This window comes from Rhinopithecus bieti, unplaced genomic scaffold (genome assembly GCF_001698545.2).
Source record: "Rhinopithecus bieti isolate Rb0 unplaced genomic scaffold, ASM169854v2 scaffold_3043, whole genome shotgun sequence".
NCBI classification, from domain to species: domain Eukaryota; kingdom Metazoa; phylum Chordata; class Mammalia; order Primates; family Cercopithecidae; genus Rhinopithecus; species Rhinopithecus bieti.
Genome location: NW_016804580.1, coordinates 1,149,134 through 1,167,681, shown reverse-complemented (window position 1 = coordinate 1,167,681; position 18,548 = coordinate 1,149,134). Strand labels below are relative to the sequence as shown.

General features: G+C 41.7%; 1 protein-coding gene across 1 annotated transcript in view; it reads left to right on the top strand.

Moving 5' to 3' along the window:
* Nucleotides 1-18,548, top strand: part of CUBN (cubilin) — a 331,095-nt gene that overhangs the window by 144,818 nt on the left and 167,729 nt on the right. The window contains 3 exon segments of the mRNA XM_017869190.1: nucleotides 1,759-1,940; nucleotides 8,031-8,205; nucleotides 9,675-9,844. Coding sequence (XP_017724679.1) covers nucleotides 1,759-1,940; nucleotides 8,031-8,205; nucleotides 9,675-9,844 — 527 coding nt within the window.

The window sequence follows — 18,548 nt, the reverse complement described above, 5'->3', positions numbered from 1 at the left end:
CCCTTTAATGCTACCCTTCCCTCCCCCACCCCTACGACAGGCCCCGGTGCGTGATGTTCCCTTTCCTGTGTCCAAGTGCATTTCTCATTGTTCAGTTCCCACCCTTATGAGTGAGAACCTGCAGTGTTTGGTTTTCTAGTTCTTGTGATAGTGTTGCTCAGAATGATGCGTTTCCAGGCTTCATCCATGTCCCTGCAAAGGACATGGACTCTCCTTTTTTGTGTCTGCATAGTTATTCCATGGTGTATGGGTGCCACATTTTCTTAATCCAGTCTTATCATTGATGGACATTTGGGTTGGTTCCAAGTCTTATGCTTATTGTGATGTGCCACTAACATACCAACATACGTGTGCATTGTGTCTTTATAGTAGTATGATTTATAATCCCAGTAATGGGATGGCTGGTTCAAATGATATTTCTAGTTCTAGATCCTTGATTCCACAATGGTTGAACTAGTTTACACTCCTACCAACAGTGTTAAGAGTATTCCTATTTCTCCACATCTTCTCCAGCACCTGTTGTTTCCTGACTTTTTAATGATCACACATGAAAAGCCTTGAAGAATAAGAGCAGGCAATTGGAAGAATTTACCAACCAATAAAGAATATTCCAAAAAAAAAGAATGAAAGCAAAAGAGGCCCAGAAATGTTAACAAGAGCAAAAAACGTTTTGTTATTCACCAAAAATTGCTGTTGGAAAACAAGATAATCTCTTTTCTAATTTTGTCTCTCACAAGCCTTCCTTAAATTTTACCTCTTCTGCAAAGTTTTCTCTTCCTCTCCATACTGAAATCTCTGTCTGAATTCCTGCAAACAATGTGAGAGCCTGTGTGGTATAGTAATGAAGTACTAAGATACAACCAGATCACCTCAGTTAGTGTCCTAATATCAATTAACCTTGGAAAATCCACGCCACCTCTGTTTGCACTGATTTGCTCATTTAAGAAATGGATCCTAACAGTACCTGCCTCATGTGGTCCTTACGAGTATTGAAACGGGAAATACATGGAGAGCTCATATGAGCGCTCAGTGAAAGGCGGCATTATTCTATTGTGTGCCGCAGGCTACGGCATTTGATTATTTGTTGTCATGGTCTGCCTGAGTGGCTTTCTAAGGCATGACATATCAACATTCTTAAACACATGCTGTTGTCTTTTTCCTTGGTTGGATTTTTCTATATCCATTGTATTTTTTTTTTTAATGTCAGTTTCCTGAGTTAGGACCTATATCATTTACTTGTTTATTTCCTATAGTCTTTGGTATAAAGCTAAGGATTTTTAGCACCTAAAATTCTAGTTCTTAGATCTGCACAGGACTGCGGAATAATGTATTAGCTACAAGGATACTGAAGACCCAGGGAGCTGAAGTTCATGACCACGGCTCACACAGCCCATTGTACCTCCTACTATGTTATGGAATTCTTGCCTCATTATAATAAAGAAAATCTAAAATTAGAGTGACTTTTTAAAAAAGAAAGTACAATGGTTTGATATGGTAAGAAAAAGGATTGAGCATTATTGTACTAAATTATATATAATCAGTGTTTTATTTTTGGATGTATAAAGTTAATAAGTTGTAGCCATGATTTTTTTCTCATTGTTTTATAACTGCATAATTATAACTTTATTGTAACTTAATGGTTTTCTCCTAAATTAGGCATTGTATATTTTTGATGAACTTTTGGTGAGTTGAATTTGTGAATTACCTTCCACGGGCTGCTGCCCACTTTGAACTGACTGAGCCCTGCTGTTTTAACAGGTTGTGGTGGAGAGCTGTCTGGGGCCACAGGCTCCTTCAGCAGCCCTGGGTACCCCAACAGGTATCCACCCAACAAGGAGTGTATCTGGTACATTAGGACAGCCCCGGGGAGTAGCATTCAGCTCACCATCCATGACTTCGATGTGGAGTATCATTCAAGATGCAACTTTGATGTCTTGGAGGTAGGAAGTGAGATAGTTTTTTCAGTACATCCCAAAGTTTGGGGTAGAATAGGAAATCACTCTGCCAAGATTCCGAATTCTTTCCAGTAGTCAGCAGTGTTCTATTCTTAGACATTTTAATGAGCATCAGCCCTTCGGTGATCATTTGGTAGACATGGGATTAATATGTGGTTCGGGTTTCCCTGAAGCAATGCCTGAAGGCCTTGGCTGCAGCTGAGTTAGGTGATGCAGGGAAGCAGGAGCCCAGGACCAGTGAGTGAAGGAAAGGGGGAGGGGGAACCAGCAGAGGGAGCCCCTGGGAGCAACTTGGACTCCGTGTGCTGGGACCCTCTGAAGGACCACAGTGGAGGCACTCGTCCCCCTACTCTGGTTCCCATTGATAAGGATTGTGCTTGGGATGGCTCACACCTCACCCTTGCAGTCTGAGAAAGCTCCCCCAGAAAAAGCATTCGCGTGGCGGAGCATAGAGACTGGCTCTGCCAACAAGCACAGGGGCTGCCTGCCAGAGCTGCTGCTGCTCTTCAAGGGGCGCCAGGCCACCTGCCTCAGAGGGCTTTTGCAAAAACATGGCCACCTAGGTAGCATAAGGCATTTGAAGATGAAAATTTTCCCAGCGCTACTGCAAAGGGTGTGTCTCGGATCATTAAAATAGTCTGAGAATCTTGAGCCCAAAAGTTTATTATAATCAATTTTAATTGCAGGAATCTAGTCATTAGATGCGTGTGTGTGTATATAATGATATATTACAATATCTATAGTTTTTAAGAATGTTATGTTTATAAAATTATCTAAATATACATTTGTATAATTAGAATAACTATATAATTACATTATTTTACATAATATCTTATATAAATTTACATATATAGATGCTCCCAGATATATGTAATATTATGTAGTATATTATATACTTACATTATAAATTATAATTAATTACAGTAATTAATATTTATTATTATAATAAATTATTATATATTTTAATGTACATATACCATATACTACATAATTATGTCATATGTCATATATAGTTACATATATGTAACACATTTATTATGTATACTTTGAACTTTGACCTGTCTGCAAACTTTAATGTCTTCCAAATACACACAAAAATCCTGTCACCTCAGCTCTAGGGACTGCTGTAGCACAGCATGACAAGGATTCTATATCCAGTACAACTTAAATTCCATGAGGCTAGATGTTTGTTTGCTTTGTTTTACTGCTATATTCCCAGCTCCACAGAGTACCTGGCAAATAGTAAACACTCAGTAGAAGTTTGTGGAATGAATGAAAGCATCAAAGTCTCTGATTGGCACACCGTAATAATGCATATTTAGGGTACTTTACAAAGGAATTTTTACCTCTGTGTTCTCATTTAAACATGAAATCATTCCATGAGGTAAGAGGGGAAGTTTATTCCCATTTTACAGTGGTCAAAACTAAGTCTCAAAAAGATTAATGGGTTTTTCCATGATCACATGGAAGGGGAGTGGAAGAGCTGATAACTGAAGCCAGTCACTGCTCAACACTCCAGTAAACCCTGAGACCATAGATGGGTGCAGGGTGCAAGGGGTCGATATGAGTAATATGGACTCATAGGAAACTTTAACAAAAAAACTTTAATTATAAAACAAGTTCTTACCTTGAAAAGAAATGAAGTCATCCCTTCAGTGAGAATCACTAGGAATTACTTTTAGTAATTCATCACTAAATCATTCAATCACTACTTTTAGTAATTCATTACTTTCAGTAATTTAGTAAAGTCATCCTTCTCAGTGAGAGTCACTAGGAATTACTTTTAGTAGCTCTAAAAGACTTAGCAGTTTTATCTCTGATTTCATTTCTGTAGCTCTACAGACAATTTGCTATTGTCTGATGATGGAGCTACAGTAAATGAAATCAGATAGAACTGGAAAGTCTTCATGGAAGGACTGCTGCCAAGTCATGACTCCATCTCCGAGGAGAAACAAGGTGTCTCCTGAAATTCACACTCACAACACAAAGTAGGACTAGCATCCATGTGCAGAATGTTCAGATGGCCTCGCTTGCCAGCAAGGATATTGGTTGCATAAAACCCCTTATCACTTACAAAGGGCTGGTGGCGGATCTTCCACAGCTATGTGCCCTGTTCCAAACCGTTTATTTTCATACTCTGAAGTGCATGTGATTGTTGCCCACTTGGCAAAATATAAATGGGCCAGTTGTATTTTGGGTTGTGTCACGCCCATCATGGGAGAAAGTAGAGACAGGGGCTGTTCCCTGAAAGCAGGCCTGGGGCCTGAGGGACAAAATCAGGGACTCCAGGCAGAAGCAGCTTTCAGAGAGAGCCCTATGCCTGACAGAAATGGCTGTGAGAAGACGCATAGTCTGCCTGGGGCTTATTTTTATTATGACAAGCTGACATTGCAGTGGCCTCCCATGTTCCCCCAAAAGCAGGGCTTGGGGACTGTTTTGAGGCCCTTAAATATTTGGGGAATTTTTTTTTTTTTTCTGAAAGCTAAAATGAGCAACCCTCTGACATTTTGTTCAAAAGCCTTGTTTTGCTTTTCTGCAAATGCTCAACTCATGTGGAAACTGCTGTAATAAAATTGGGCTAATGGCGGTGGAATGGTTTTTTTCACCCCTCCCTAGCTGCTGATAACATGTTAGCAGTGGGTTTAAAGGTTTGTTACCCATGGTGGGCATGTGATCTAAAAACTTTGCTGACTTTCTCAGCCTGCACGTGAGTGTAGGCAAGTGGGGCCTTACAGTCACTAAATATTGGGCTTACCTGGATTTCACAAAATGTATTCAGGAGTCATTTATTCCCTCAAAAATTAGAGTCCAGAAAGTGGTCCGTTGCAAAAAGCAGCAGCTGTTTGGTTACTCATAACCCCGGAATGCTGACTTGATTGTAACAATAAATGGAGCTAACAGAGCAGAAAGAAATGTTCAAAACAGATTAAAACCATAGGCTTTGAAATGTTCTCCCTCCTGAGCATTTGCTAAAACACATTTTTAAATCTGTGATCATCAGACCACTTCTTTTCCCCCCAAAGTTTAGTCATATGCTGTAGTTGAATGAACCACGCCCTGAAATTCTTTCCTTCTTTTTCTTCTTTTTAAGAGTCATGTGCTAACTATCGATTTTATTTGTGGAAGCCAGAAGGACCATTGTTTCGGTCATGGAAACACTCTGCCTGATTTCACTTTAATCTCTGAGAAAGTCTTTAGAGAGATTCCGAACTGGCATCAGGCAGAAAAGGAAATCCACTCCTTGGAGCAGTAAACCAGGACAATTGCTTGGTGTGGACAGTTAGCTCGGTCTGGCCTCTCTGCGATAGGCTTTTGTGAGCTCAGCCTTGCAAGAAAGGAAGCAGATAATGTCCAAAGTGGCAGTGTTTATTCTTCTAGAGGCTTCTAGATCCAGCCAACTCATACCCATTATGTTTGTGATCTCAAGGGGATGTATGAGCAGAGAAAACAAAGAATATTTTGCCGATGTGCGAGTTTTCTTTGTTAGAATTTAACACTTGCGCTCAGTGGTCTCTCCAAATACGTGCTGTTGATTGGGCTGGGGTGATTGGGAACACATGCTGTCAGTTTCATGCTCTGAGGACTGTTCCCTAGGCAAGGGGGTAGGGAGATCTTGAAAATGGGAAAGAAAGCTGACTCTACACACCAAGCAAGCTTGCTTCTGCCATTTGCATATGTGTACGTGTCAGGGGCCACACAAGGCTCTTCCTAAAGTCCTGCTTTTGATGGGACTTGGGGGGAGTGCACAAACATCAGCTCCTCCTAATAAAAATAAGCCTGAAGCAGTCGGTCTGCTTCATTCCTTTGCAATTACTGTCCTTGTGCTCAGCCCTCTGTGGAACAGCAGTTTCATTCATTTTGGCCTTTCCCGGATGGCTGGGGGGAATTAATCAGACAAAGAAATCATTATAGATTCAAATCACACACTCCTCCCCAAAGTAGGCTTCTTGTTCTCACTCCCTCTCCCCAGAGAACACTTGAGTGATTTTCGTATCAGTCAGCAGTGGGCCCTGAGGGTGGGCAAGGGCCGGGGGTGCTGAGGAATCAGGGCAGAGTGTCTCGAGGTGGGGGAAAGGCACAGAGGGAGGGTGGGAAGGCACTGTGCCCAGATCCCCCTGAGAGCCGCCTTCCTGGCTCTGGTCCTGAGTGCCTGTGCCTGGAGGGCTGGGGTTGCAGTTGTGAAGGTCTCAGATACCAATGTCTTAGAAAACTCTCTCTCAAAGATGGTCTTTCTTTTACAAATTGAAGTTTGAAGACCTGAAGATGAGAAGTCAGCATCTTCTATTTGATTCTCGTCCTCCCTTCGCCACCCTCCCCAGCCCCACACATACACACAGGAGACAAACAGGACCCAGAGGAGACTGAGAAACCTGTCTGTGAGGCCTCCTGGAGGCCTGGCCTAGGCTATCCATGGCTGCAAGATGCCCTCTGTGAGCCCAAGGGGACTCTTTCCAGAGGACGATGTCACTGGGGTAGTGGATTCCAGTCAGACAGACAAGTTTGGCAGATTTGGAGGAGCCTACGTGGTCTGAAGTCATGTGTGATAGATCTAGAAGTGAAACGGGAGAGTTCCCTAGCCACCCCTCCTCAGGACGTGTGACAGGGGTGTGGCTCATCTGTTCAGCTGCTGTGCCCTCAAACCCATTATGGGAGGGGGAGCACACAGACTGGCAGGTGCAGGAACCCAGGCAAGATGTTACCCACAGTAGGGTCTAGTGGTGGGTGCCTGTGACTCTCAAAGCCCCCATGGGCAGGGTGCAGTGTTCTTTTAGCTCTGCCATCCACAGACAGCTTAAGTGATAACCAGCCCAGTGACTCTTGGTACTGGCGTTCTTGTCTGGCCTCCAGGAAGAATCAGGTCACACACAGTCTTGAAGGATGGTGAATGTGGGGATTTTATTGGGTGATGGAGGTAGCTGTCAGTGGAATGGATGGGGAACTGGAAAGGGGATGGAGTGGGAAGATGATCTTCCCCCTGGAGTTCATTTGTCCCACGGATGATCAACTGTCTGACCATCCCCAGCCAAACTCCTCTCAACGTTCAGATGCTCCTTCTCCTCTTTCCTTCTCTGCCATGTCACTCTTCTCCTCCTCTGCTCTTCTGTTCATCTGCTCATCTGCTCCTGGACCCTGGGGTTGGAGGTTTATATGAGTACAGGATATGGGAACATGGCAGGCCAAAAGGCAACATTTGGGTGTGAAAACAAGAATGCCCGTTCCCATTTAGGGCTGCAGGTTTCCAGGCTTGGGGGGTGGAGCCTTTGCCAAGGAACCACCCTCTTCTACCCAGTATTTCCCTGTCTCCTGTCTATAACAGAAGGAGCCATCTGGAGACTAAGGCAGAGTCTAGGGTAATCCCTGAGCAGAAAAGTGGCATGCACTTGGTCAGGTTCCTGGGCATGGGCGTCCTGGGAGCAGGCACAGGGAGGGTGCATAGCATCCCCTTCCTTAGGCTCCAAAACACACCCAGAGAGCTGGTATTTTCATTCCTAAAGAAGCGTAAGCATTATATTCAATGTGTGATCTTAGAAAACATTGTTTGCAGGTTAGGAGGAAATTCCTAAAAATATAACTGGGGTATTGGTAGCCTTCAGTGAACTCAACTTTCATAAGAAAATGGCTTTATGCTAAGACTATCATGTGTGCCTATAAGAGTTAGAAAATCAGACATTTCTTTTTTTACATGTCCCCCTAAAATTCAGAAAATAAGACTTAATACTGTATGATCTGTAATGTTTCTGCTAGAGAAATCAGGAAATTCCATGAAGACATGAAAAAGACAAAAAGAGGAGATAGGGAAGATTCTGGAATAATCTACTCCGTCCTCCTCTGCAATTCTGGCTGATGAAACAAGCAGGCATTTTATGGGTGATTGAACTTGTGTGTTCCTAAGGCAGAGGGAGTGCCTTTGAAAACTCAGCTCAAGTTTATAGTGCATCCCCACCCAGGGAGGCTGAGATTTCAATCTCTAATCATCGTAGAACCCAAGGAGTCAGGGGTTAAAATGAGCGAGGGGAAGGGCCTGTAATTGCCTAAAATATTTTTTAAAGTCTTTTTTCCTACATCCCATGTTAGATCTATGGAGGCCCCGATTTCCAGTCTCCCAGAATAGCCCAATTGTGTACCCAGAGATCACCTGAGAACCCCATGCAGGTGTCCAGCACTGGAAATGAGCTAGCAATTCGATTCAAGACTGACTTATCTATAAATGGGAGAGGCTTCAATGCTTCATGGCAAGCAGTCCCTGGAGGTGAGTGAAAAAAGGAGGTTTCCTAAAGTACTTAAGCTGAGCCTTCGTTAAATTTCGTGAAATGCTTGGGAATACGTATGAAGGTTATGCCCTGATTGATAAGTTAGTGACGTCCCAAAGGGAAGCCTACTGAGACCTGACATGTGCACTTCCCTAAAATACATGAGAAAGTTTAACTTCCTAAGGGTCACCGCATATGTGAAAACAAGAATGCAAGTGTGTAAGTCCATGGTGAGAGCAGAACTAGTGTAACAGGCCAGACCCACTCTCCAAGGGCTCGTACCTCTTAACCAGCCCCCATACCTCATGCCATAGTATAGGCCTTTGAATTCTTGGCAAATATCAAACTTGCAAACATTGAATTCATGAATCCCAAGAAATTACTGTGTGTTCTATGGTGACTTTCTGCCCAAGATTTTAGGTAGTCTAAATAAATTACCTGTTGTGTATTTTTAAACTATAATAACAAACTATGGCACAAAATAGTTTAATAGATGTTAGCATATACAACTACTAGAGAGAGCCACATTTGCAGAATGCTTACTGTGTACCAGGCACTTTTCTAACTATTTTATGAGGATCTCCTTTAGTCCTTACAACCACCCTTTGAAGGAAGTCTATTTCATATCCTCATCTCACCAGTGTGGACACCAAAGCTTAGAAAGGTCAGCGACTTGCCTGAAGTTCCACAGCTAGAAAATGTCAAAGCACATATGTGATCCCAGGCTCCCTTATGGCCACACTTCTTCAACAGAACCATAACCAAGGTAATATAAGAGCTCTCCCCTAAAGTTAATTATGTAGGAATTTAAATACACACACACACACACACACACACACACACACACACACAGTGTTTAGATTGCCCCTAAATCATTCTCCATTTTTAGAAAATGGTGCCAAATTTTTCCATTATTGGTTTATATTATCATAAATCGAAGAAATGGTGGGTCATAGAGAAGACATTGCAGTAACAGGTATCTGATAGCATCAAAGGAATTTTTAAAAACCTAAGTAACTGTACTATATCCAGAATATTAAATTTTTAAAGGGTAGATACTAAATTATTTTTAAATGCATGCACTACTAGATTATCACAATTCTTGGAAGGAAACGTATTATTCTTCCAGTATGCTATATTTTTAGAGGACAATGAAGAAGCGGTGTTCCATGGCTTTGTGAAAATGTGATTTCATTTGTGTTTCCTTTTAATTATTTTTAAAAATAACTTTTGGCATCTGTATTTAAAGTGTTTGAAGTATTTTTCTTAGTATCATCCATGTCATCCCTTCTTATTCTGTTGGGATAAATGACTTAATGTGGGTATCAAGTTCTTTAGCGTTTTTATCATAGACTAACTAAAACTGATACTCAAGCAAAGTAAGGTATTGATCTATACAACCAGGTAATGGATGATTTTAATGCATCCATGATTCCTCTCATGAAACAATTGTGTTCTGCACTTCCAGGTTGTGGTGGTATTTTCCAGGCTCCCAGTGGAGAGATTCATTCTCCAAATTACCCCAGTCCTTACAGGAGCAACACGGACTGTGCTTGGGTTATTCGGGTTGACAGAAATCACCGTGTTCTCTTGAACTTCACTGACTTTGATCTTGAACCACAGGACTCTTGTATTATGGTAAGTGACGTAAATTTCAAGCATTGTCTCCAGTCAAACCTGGGTCAAAACACTGCCATATAAGCATATTTAGTGAATGTATTACTTATGGGTGTTTTTAACGTCAAATCATAGGAAACCAAACTATTAGCAACTTAAAATATAAGGACATTTATTTTTTACCTAAAAACAAATCAGGAAGTAGATAATCTCAAGATTTGTTTAGCAAGTCAGTTTCTGCTCTACCATGATTAGCATGTTGACTTTTCATTGTATGAAAGTATGAAGACTATGAAGAAGTCATGGTCAAAAATGGCTGCAGTGGTTTTTATCTGAATGTCCTACCTGAGTCTACCTCTGAAAAAAGGAAGAAGGAATAGTGTTAACTATTTCTGTTTTGTGTGTGTTACTTTTAATAAGGAAAGCAAATTTTATATCATTAGCCAGAACTGACTACAAAAGAGATCCAGAAAGTATCATGGAATAGATTTATCATAAATGTTTTAGATCAATTATTATTAAGCCTCTAGGATTTTCACAGGATTCTGCTTCCCTTGAGACTAGGATATCTTGATTTGCTGCTTGAACGAATCCATATTCTGATAGAACAAGTTGGGAGACGGGAGTGTAGGAGAAGGAATATGGCTATGAATTGGGCAGATAACAAAAAAAGTTTCTGCTACTGAGATGGGAGAGTTTCCTTGACTCCTTCACAGGACTTGCGAAGGGGGTGGGTTATTTGCTTGGCTGCCTAGCTGAATTCAGGAGGGAGCACACAAACAGATGAATGCAGGAACCAGGGTGAACGAACCCTGGAACTGGCTAGTCCCTCCTCTCTGGTGGGAGCAGGCTCTGTGCATGGCCTGCACAGCATCCAAACATGTTACAATGCTCTTTTAGCTCTGCTGTCTCGGAGAGGGTGTCTGCGACCCCCGGAGCCCCAAAGGGCATGTGTTACAATCAGTGCTCTTTTAGCATTTGCTGTTCATGGACAGCTAAGTGTTAACCAGTTCAGTGGAGGGTCAGGGTGGCAGCCTTTTACATCCTGACCTCTTGGTACCCGAGTTCTTGTCTGGTGTCCAGGAAGAATCAGGTCACATGAACAAATTGAAGGGTGGTGAATGTGGAGAACTTTATTAAGACGTAGAAGTGGCTCTCTGCAGTAAGGGGAGCTTGAAAGGGGTTGGAGGAAGTGGGTTGCAGGAAGATAATCTTCCCCTGGAGTCTGGCCTTTCTCAGCTGAACTCCTCCCTGACCACAGTCTCCGATGTCCAGCTCCATCTTCTCCTCTTGACATTCAGACACTTCTGTCTTCTGTGTGTGTGTGTGTGTGTGTCTGCTGAGTCTGGGGCTTGGTGTTCTCATGGGCACCGGATGGGGGCAGGGAAAACCAAAAGGCAACATTTGGGTGGGAAAACAGGGATTGGTTTTCACTTTGAGAGGCAGATCCAGGCTTAAGGGTGGAGCACTCACCAGGGACCTCAACCTCTTCTACCAAGCATTTTCCTGCCTCCTGTCCCATCGCTACTACCAACACTTTTAGGGCATTCCTACCTGAAACTAATGCTTTGTGCTTAATATAAGAGTGAATGAAGTTTTATTTTGAAGTTTTCTTTTTTCTTTCTGTTTTTAAGTTTTTTGGCTACCTGATTTTCTTTTGTTATTGTTATTATTATACTTTAAGTTCTGGGACACATGTGTAGAACCTGCAGGTTTGTTACATAGGTATACACATGCCATGGTGGTTTGCTGCACTCATCAACCTGTCATCTGCGTAATTTCTCCTAATGCTATCCCTCCCTTAGCTGCCCACCCACCAACAGGCCCTGTTGTGTGATGTTCCTCTCCCTGTGTCCGTGTGTTCTCATTGTTAAACTCCCACTTATGAGTGAGAATATGTGGTATTTGGTTTTTTGTTCCTGTTTTAATTTGCTAAGAATGATGGTTTCCAGCTTCATCCATGTCCCTGCAAAGTACATGAACTCATCCTTTTTTATGGCTACATAGTATTCCATGGTGTATATGTGCCACATTTTCTTTATCCATTGATGGGCATTTGGGTTGGTTCCAAGTCTTTGCTATTGTGAATAGTGCTGCAGTAAACATACGTGTGCATCTGTCTTCATAGTAGAATGATTTATAATCGTTTGGGTTTATACCCAGTAATGGGATTGCTGGTTCAAATGGTACTTCTGGTTCTAGATCCTTGAGGAATCGCCACACTGTCTTCCACAATGGTTGAACTAATTTACACTCCCACAAACAGTGTAAAATCGTTCCTATTTCTCCACATCCTTGCCAGCATCTGTTGTTTCCTGACTTTTTAATGATCGCCATTCTAAGTGGCGTGAGATGGTATCTCATTGTGGTTTTGATTTGCATTTCTCTAAGGACCAGTGATGGTAAGCTTTTTTTTCATGTGTTTGTTGGCTGCATAAATGTCTTCTTTTGAGAAGTGTCTGTTCATATGCTTTGCCCACTTTTTGATGAGGTTGTTTATTTTTTTCTTGTGAATTTGTTTAAGTTCCTTGTAGATTCTGGATATTAGTCCTTTGTCAGATGGATAGATTACAAAATTTTTCTCCCATTCTGTAGGTTGCCTGTTCACTCTGATGATAGTTTCTTTTGCTATGCAGAAGCTCTTTAGTTTAATTAGATCCCATTTGTCAATTTTGGCTTTTGTTGCCATTGCTCTTAGTGTTTAAGTCATGAAGTCTTTGCCCATGCCTATGTCCTGAATGGTATTGCCTAGGTTTTCTTCTAGAGTTTTTATGATTTTAGGTCTTTCATTTAAGTCTTTAATCCATCTTGAGTTAATTTTTGTATAAGGTATAAGGAAGGGGTCCAGTTTCAGTTTTCTGCATATGGCTTGCCAGTTTTCCCAACACCATTTATTAAGTAGGGAATCCTTTCCCCATTGCTTGTTTTTGTCAGGTTTGTCAAAGATCAGATAGTTGTAGATGTGTGGTGTTATTTCTGAGGCCTCTCTTCTGTTCCATTGATCTGTATATTTGTTTTGGTATCAGTACCATGCTGTTTTGGTTACTGTAGACTTATAGTATAGTTTGAAGTCAGGTAATGTGATGTCTCCAGCTTTGTTCTTTTTGCTTAGGATTGTCTTGGCTGTACAGGCTCTTTTTTGGTTCCACATGAAATTTAGAGGTTTTTTTTCTAATTTTGTAAAAAAAAGTCAATGGTAGCTTGATGGGTATAGTATAGCATTGAATCTATAAATTACTTTGGGCAGTATGGCCATTTTCATGATATTGATTCTTCCTATCCATGAGCGTGGAATGTTTTTCCATTTGTTTGTGTCCTCTCTTATTTCCTTGAGCAGTGGTTTATAGTTCTCCTTGAAGAGGTCCTTCACGTCCCTTGCAAGTTGTATTCCTAGGTACTTTATTCTCTTTGTAGCAATTGTGAATGGGAGTTCACTCATGATTTGGCTCTCTGTTTGTCTATTACTGGTGTATAGGTATGCTTGTGATTTTTGCACATTGATTTTGTATCCTGAGACTTTGCTGAAGTTGCTTCTCAGCTTAAGTAGATTTTGGACTGAGACGATGGCATTTTCTAAATGTACAATCATGTCATCTGCAAGCAGAGACAATTTGACTTCCTCTCTTTCTATTTGAATATGCTTTATTTCTTTCTCTTGCCTGATTTCTCTGACCAGAACTTCCAATACTATGTTGAATAGGAGTGGTGAGAAAGGGCATCCTTGTCTTGTTCCAGGCTACCTGATTTTCTAACAAAAAGTTTTTCATCTTTCATTTGTATATATCAACATTTCACTCAAATACAAACCAGATTCTCTTGATTACTGGATCTTTCTATTTTAGCTTCCTGATCGTTTCCTACGCAAGTTCCAACTGGCTAGTTTCTTTCAAATTTAACTGAAGAAAACTCAAAGGTTGTTTTACATTTTTCCAAGTAGTCCATTTTAATGGTATGATTTCATTATTATTTTACAAGATGAGGTTATTAATGAAAGCTAAGTTTATTTGTCACTGTATATTAACCATCCAAATGAGTCTTCAAAGTCTAAGTTGGCTAAACATCATGAAGACTGAAAGTGTAGAACATCCACCTACTCTCCTGACAAAGACCATTTCGAAATTTTGGATGACATTTACAAACATCTTTCTAAAAGTAGCCAGTGGATCATGAGGTAGTGTGAAGTTTCTGAGTGAATATCTGAGAGAGGTGTGAGTCCAGTCTTTGGGACCATTTTTGCCTGCAGGGCCTTTACTGATCCACAAAGGTTTAGCAGCTCTTCTGAGAGCCTCTCAGGACAAAGAGGACCAAAGTTTGATTCCAGAGCTTTGTTAGGGTGGCAGTCTTGGTAAGCCATTCGTGTCTTAGGTAAAATGAAAGGAAAACAGCCTTCATTGAGACTGCATTTAATGTTTGAGTTACCTGAGTGAATCCCCAAACTCTGAAGCCATGAAATAATGAGAGTGAATCTTGTATTTCTTCTGCATCTAGGCACTGGACATCCAGCAAACACAATTTAAAATCTTCTTCAAAGAGAGATATTAGCATTCTGGACATCATTTCTACCTATAATTTTTCATGTATAATAGCCAATGAAATAAGAGAGTTCCCTGACCTCCTTTGCAGGACATGCAACAGGAGTGTGTCTCGTCTGTTCAGCTGCTGCATGTTCAAACCCCTTATGGGCAGGGGAGCATGCAGACAGGAGTGCAGGAGCCAGGGTGACTGCTTTTGGACTCCAGATCCCATGGTAGCATCTAGGGGTGGGTGCCTACAACTTCCAAAGCCCTAGCGGGCATGCTACAGTGCTCTTTTAGCTCTGCCATCCTCAGATGGCTTAAGTGTTAACTAGCTCAGTGTCCTCTTGGTAGCCGGCTTCTTGTTTGGTGTCCAGGAAGAATCAGGTCACACATGGACTTCAAGGGTGGTGAATGCAGGGGTTTTATTGGATGATGGAGATGGCTCCCAGTGGGAAGGATGGGGAGCAGGAAAGGGGGTGGAATGGGATGATGATCCTCCCCCTGGAGTTCACTGTGCCACGGCTGATTTCTTGTTTGACTGAGCCTGGCTAAACTCCTCTCAATGTTCAGATGCTCCTTCTCTTCTCTCTTTCTGTGCTGTACTGCTCTTCTGCTCCTCTGCTCTTCTACTTATCTGCTCATCTGCTTGTCTACTTGTGAGGCCTGGGTTTAGGGGTTTATATAAGTACAGAATAGGGGAGTGTGGCAGGCCAAAAGGCAAACTTTGGGCATGGACACAGGAATGCCTGTTCACATTTAGGGCCATGGGTTTCCAGGCTTGAGAGTGGGGCCTTTGCTGGGGAACTGCCCTCTTCTACCCAGTATTTCCCTGTATCCTGTGTGTGTCACCAACACACTATCAAAGATAATCATGTACATGAGGGGACACTATAACAAAAATGAGATGTGATATGAGTAAGAGACAACAGAAACAAATCCACTAATATGCCAGATACTAAAGTGACCTGGCACACTTGCTAAACAACTGTGATTACTCAACTTATGGAAATAAAACTCAAACTGAGAACTTTCAGTAAGGAACTGCATACTATAGAAAGTGACACTGCAATATGAAGAAGAACCAACTACAAATTTGAGAACCGATAAGTACTGTAGCTAAAATTAAGACCACAGCAGAAGGTTTTTTGGGGGGATTAGATAGAGATGAAGAGAGAAATAGTGACTAGAGAGAAATAGTGAACTGGAAGATAAGTCAAGAATCTACTCAGAAAAAAGTGTGGATGAAAAAAGGATGAAAAATATATGAGAGGTTAAGACACATAGAGGACACTCAGAAAATGTATAACACACACTTAATTGGAGTCTTACAAGGAAAAGTGAGATATATGGAAAAGAAGCAAACTTTGAAGAGCTACTGACTAAAATTTTTCCAAAACTGGTGGAAGTCATCATTAAAAAAAAAAAAATTAGAATCTCAAGGAACCCAAACAGCAAAGCAAGATAAATAGAATGACATACTTTTCTAAAAAAAAAAAAAATTAAATAACAAAGACAAAGAAAAAATGTTACAGTCAGCTAGAGGAGTAGGTAGGTGGGGAACAGATTGCTTCTTAGAAAGTAGAAACTAAATGCTAACTTTGCAACCAGCATTGGAAGCAAAAAAAATTTTTTTTAAAGACAATAGAGTGATATATTCAGTTTAAAGAAAAAAAAGTAACTACCAGCCAGGAACTCTATGCTCTCCTAAAATTCCTTTAAGAATGAAGGTGAGGCTGTGTATGGCAGATCACGCCTGTAAACTCAGCCCTTTGGGAGCATGAAGCAAGAGGATCAGTTGAGCCCTGGAGTTTGAGACCAGCCTGGGCAATGTAGTGAGACCCTGTCTATACAAAAGAGTTAAAAAATTAGCCAAGCATGGTGGCACACACCTGTAGTCCCAGCTGCTTGGGAGGCTGAGGTGAAAGGATCACTTGAGGGTGGAAGGCAGGAGTTGCAATGAGCACAGATCTTGCCACTGCACTTCAGCCTAGGCAACAAGCAAGACCCTGTCTGTTAAAAAAAAAAAAATGAGGGGAATAAAGGTGAAATAAATATTGAAGTAAAAGAAGGGCCTTGCCCAGGCGCGGTGGCTCACACCTGTAATCCCAGCACTTTGGGAGGCAGAGGCAGGCAGATCATGAGGTCAGGAGGTCGAGACCATCCTGGCCAACGTGGTGAAACCCCATCTCTACTAAAAATACAAAAATTAGCTGGGTGTGGTGGTACGTGTCTGTAATCCCAGCTACTCGGAAGGCTGAGGCATGAGAATCACTTGAACCCAGGAGGCGGAGGTTGTAGTGAGCCGAGATTGCGCCACTGCACTCCAGCCTGGCGACACAGCGAGACTCTGTCTCAAAAAAAAAAAAAAAAAAAAAAAAAGAGGATCTTTAAGAGAAGTTTGAATGGACCAGAGACAAAACTACTCATAGTTTTGACTATGGTGGGCATTGCTCTACCACTTGCTTCCTGCCTCATCTGCGTGGTGTTCTTTTCTTTGATACAGTGCATAACCCATGGAATTTAACATACAAAGTGTGTAACCAAACCAAAGCCTAGGTCAAAAGCATGCCAGCGTGGCTTGGTTTTTCCCTCTTGTGATCGCGAGGCGGGTTTTCCACCTACATGGGACACGAACACACAGACGAGGTTTTCTATGAACACTGCCATATTTCAGCATGCAGCTGGGCTTGGCTTAACAAAGCACAGCAGGAGGAAACAGACAGCAGGAAGTGAAACCTCAAATGTGATCTGGTATGAGGCATGGAGATGGAAAATAAACTCAAAACTAAGTGCTGGGAGGAGTTTGGGCTGGTGGATAAGGCAAAATATAAAATGTGAAAGTCCAAACAAGTTGTCAGAATCAGATAATACTGTATGAAGTACAGTTGACTCTTGAACAATGCTGGGATTAGGGTCGTTGGCCCCCCGCTCCCCTGCCGTGCAGTAAAAAATCTACATGCAACTTTCAAGTCCCCCAAATCCCCAAAACTTAACTACTAATACCTATGGTGGACAGAAGGCTTACCATTAACATAAACAGCCAATGAACAGATATTTTATATGTCTTATATATTACATACTGTATTCTTACAACAAAGTAAGCTAGAGAAAATAAAACATTATCAAGAAAATTATAAAGAAGATAAAATATATTTACTATTTATTAAGTGGAAGTTGATCATCATAAAGGTCTTCATCCTCATTCTCTTCACATTGAGTGGGCTAGAGAGGAAGAGGGAGAGGGCGCTGGTCTTGCTGTCTCAGGGGAGGCAGAGACAGAAGAAAATCTGTGATTAAGTGGACCCAGGCAGTTCAAACCTGTGTCGTTCCAGGGTTAACTATAGTTGGAAAATCCCAGCCAGTGGGCAGAAGAGACATTAGAAGCAAATACCTCTAAGCACCCAGACAAGACATTAAAATAAAAAGTGAGCTACACTGATAGTGTGAGTCAGCATTGTGCCTCAGCTAAGAAATCCAGCTCTGATATAGGGTGGATCTGGGGTTGAGCCTGGACTTTGTGATTTTCTAACAGTGTTCTTTGGAAGAAAGTTCATCTTTCAGCTTCAGTTTCCTTAATGGAAATGGGGGTAATAAGAGGACCTGGTCAGATTTATTGTTAGGTATTTGAGATAATATAGATAACCTGCTTGCTGTCACATGGGAAGTTCTCCACTTGTGCTAGCCATTATGATGCTGCTGCTGATGAGTGTTTTGGGGGAGGTTAATTCAATGAGGACTGGAAGAAGAGGCAGCATGGAATGCTAGGAGCAGAAATGAACTTAGAATTCAGAGTCAGGCATGAATGCCCGTGTTCATCACAGCACTGTCCACAGTAGCAAAGACATGGAATCAACCTAGATGCCGATCAATGGTGGATGGGACAAAGAAAACGTGGTACATATACACCAGGGAATATGACATAGCCACAAAAATGAATAAGATCATGTCCTTTTCAGCAACACGGATAGATCTGGAGGCCATAATCCTAAGTGAAGTAACACAGGAACAGAAAACTAAATACTGCATGTTCTCACTTAGAAGTGGGAGCTAAACACTGAATACATATGGACACAAGGGAACCACAGGCACCAGGGCCTACTTGAGGTTGGAAGCTGGGAGGAGGGAGAGGATTGAAAACTACCTATCACATTCTGTGCTTATTACCTGGGTGACAAAAGAGTCTGTACACCAAACCCCCATGATGGCAA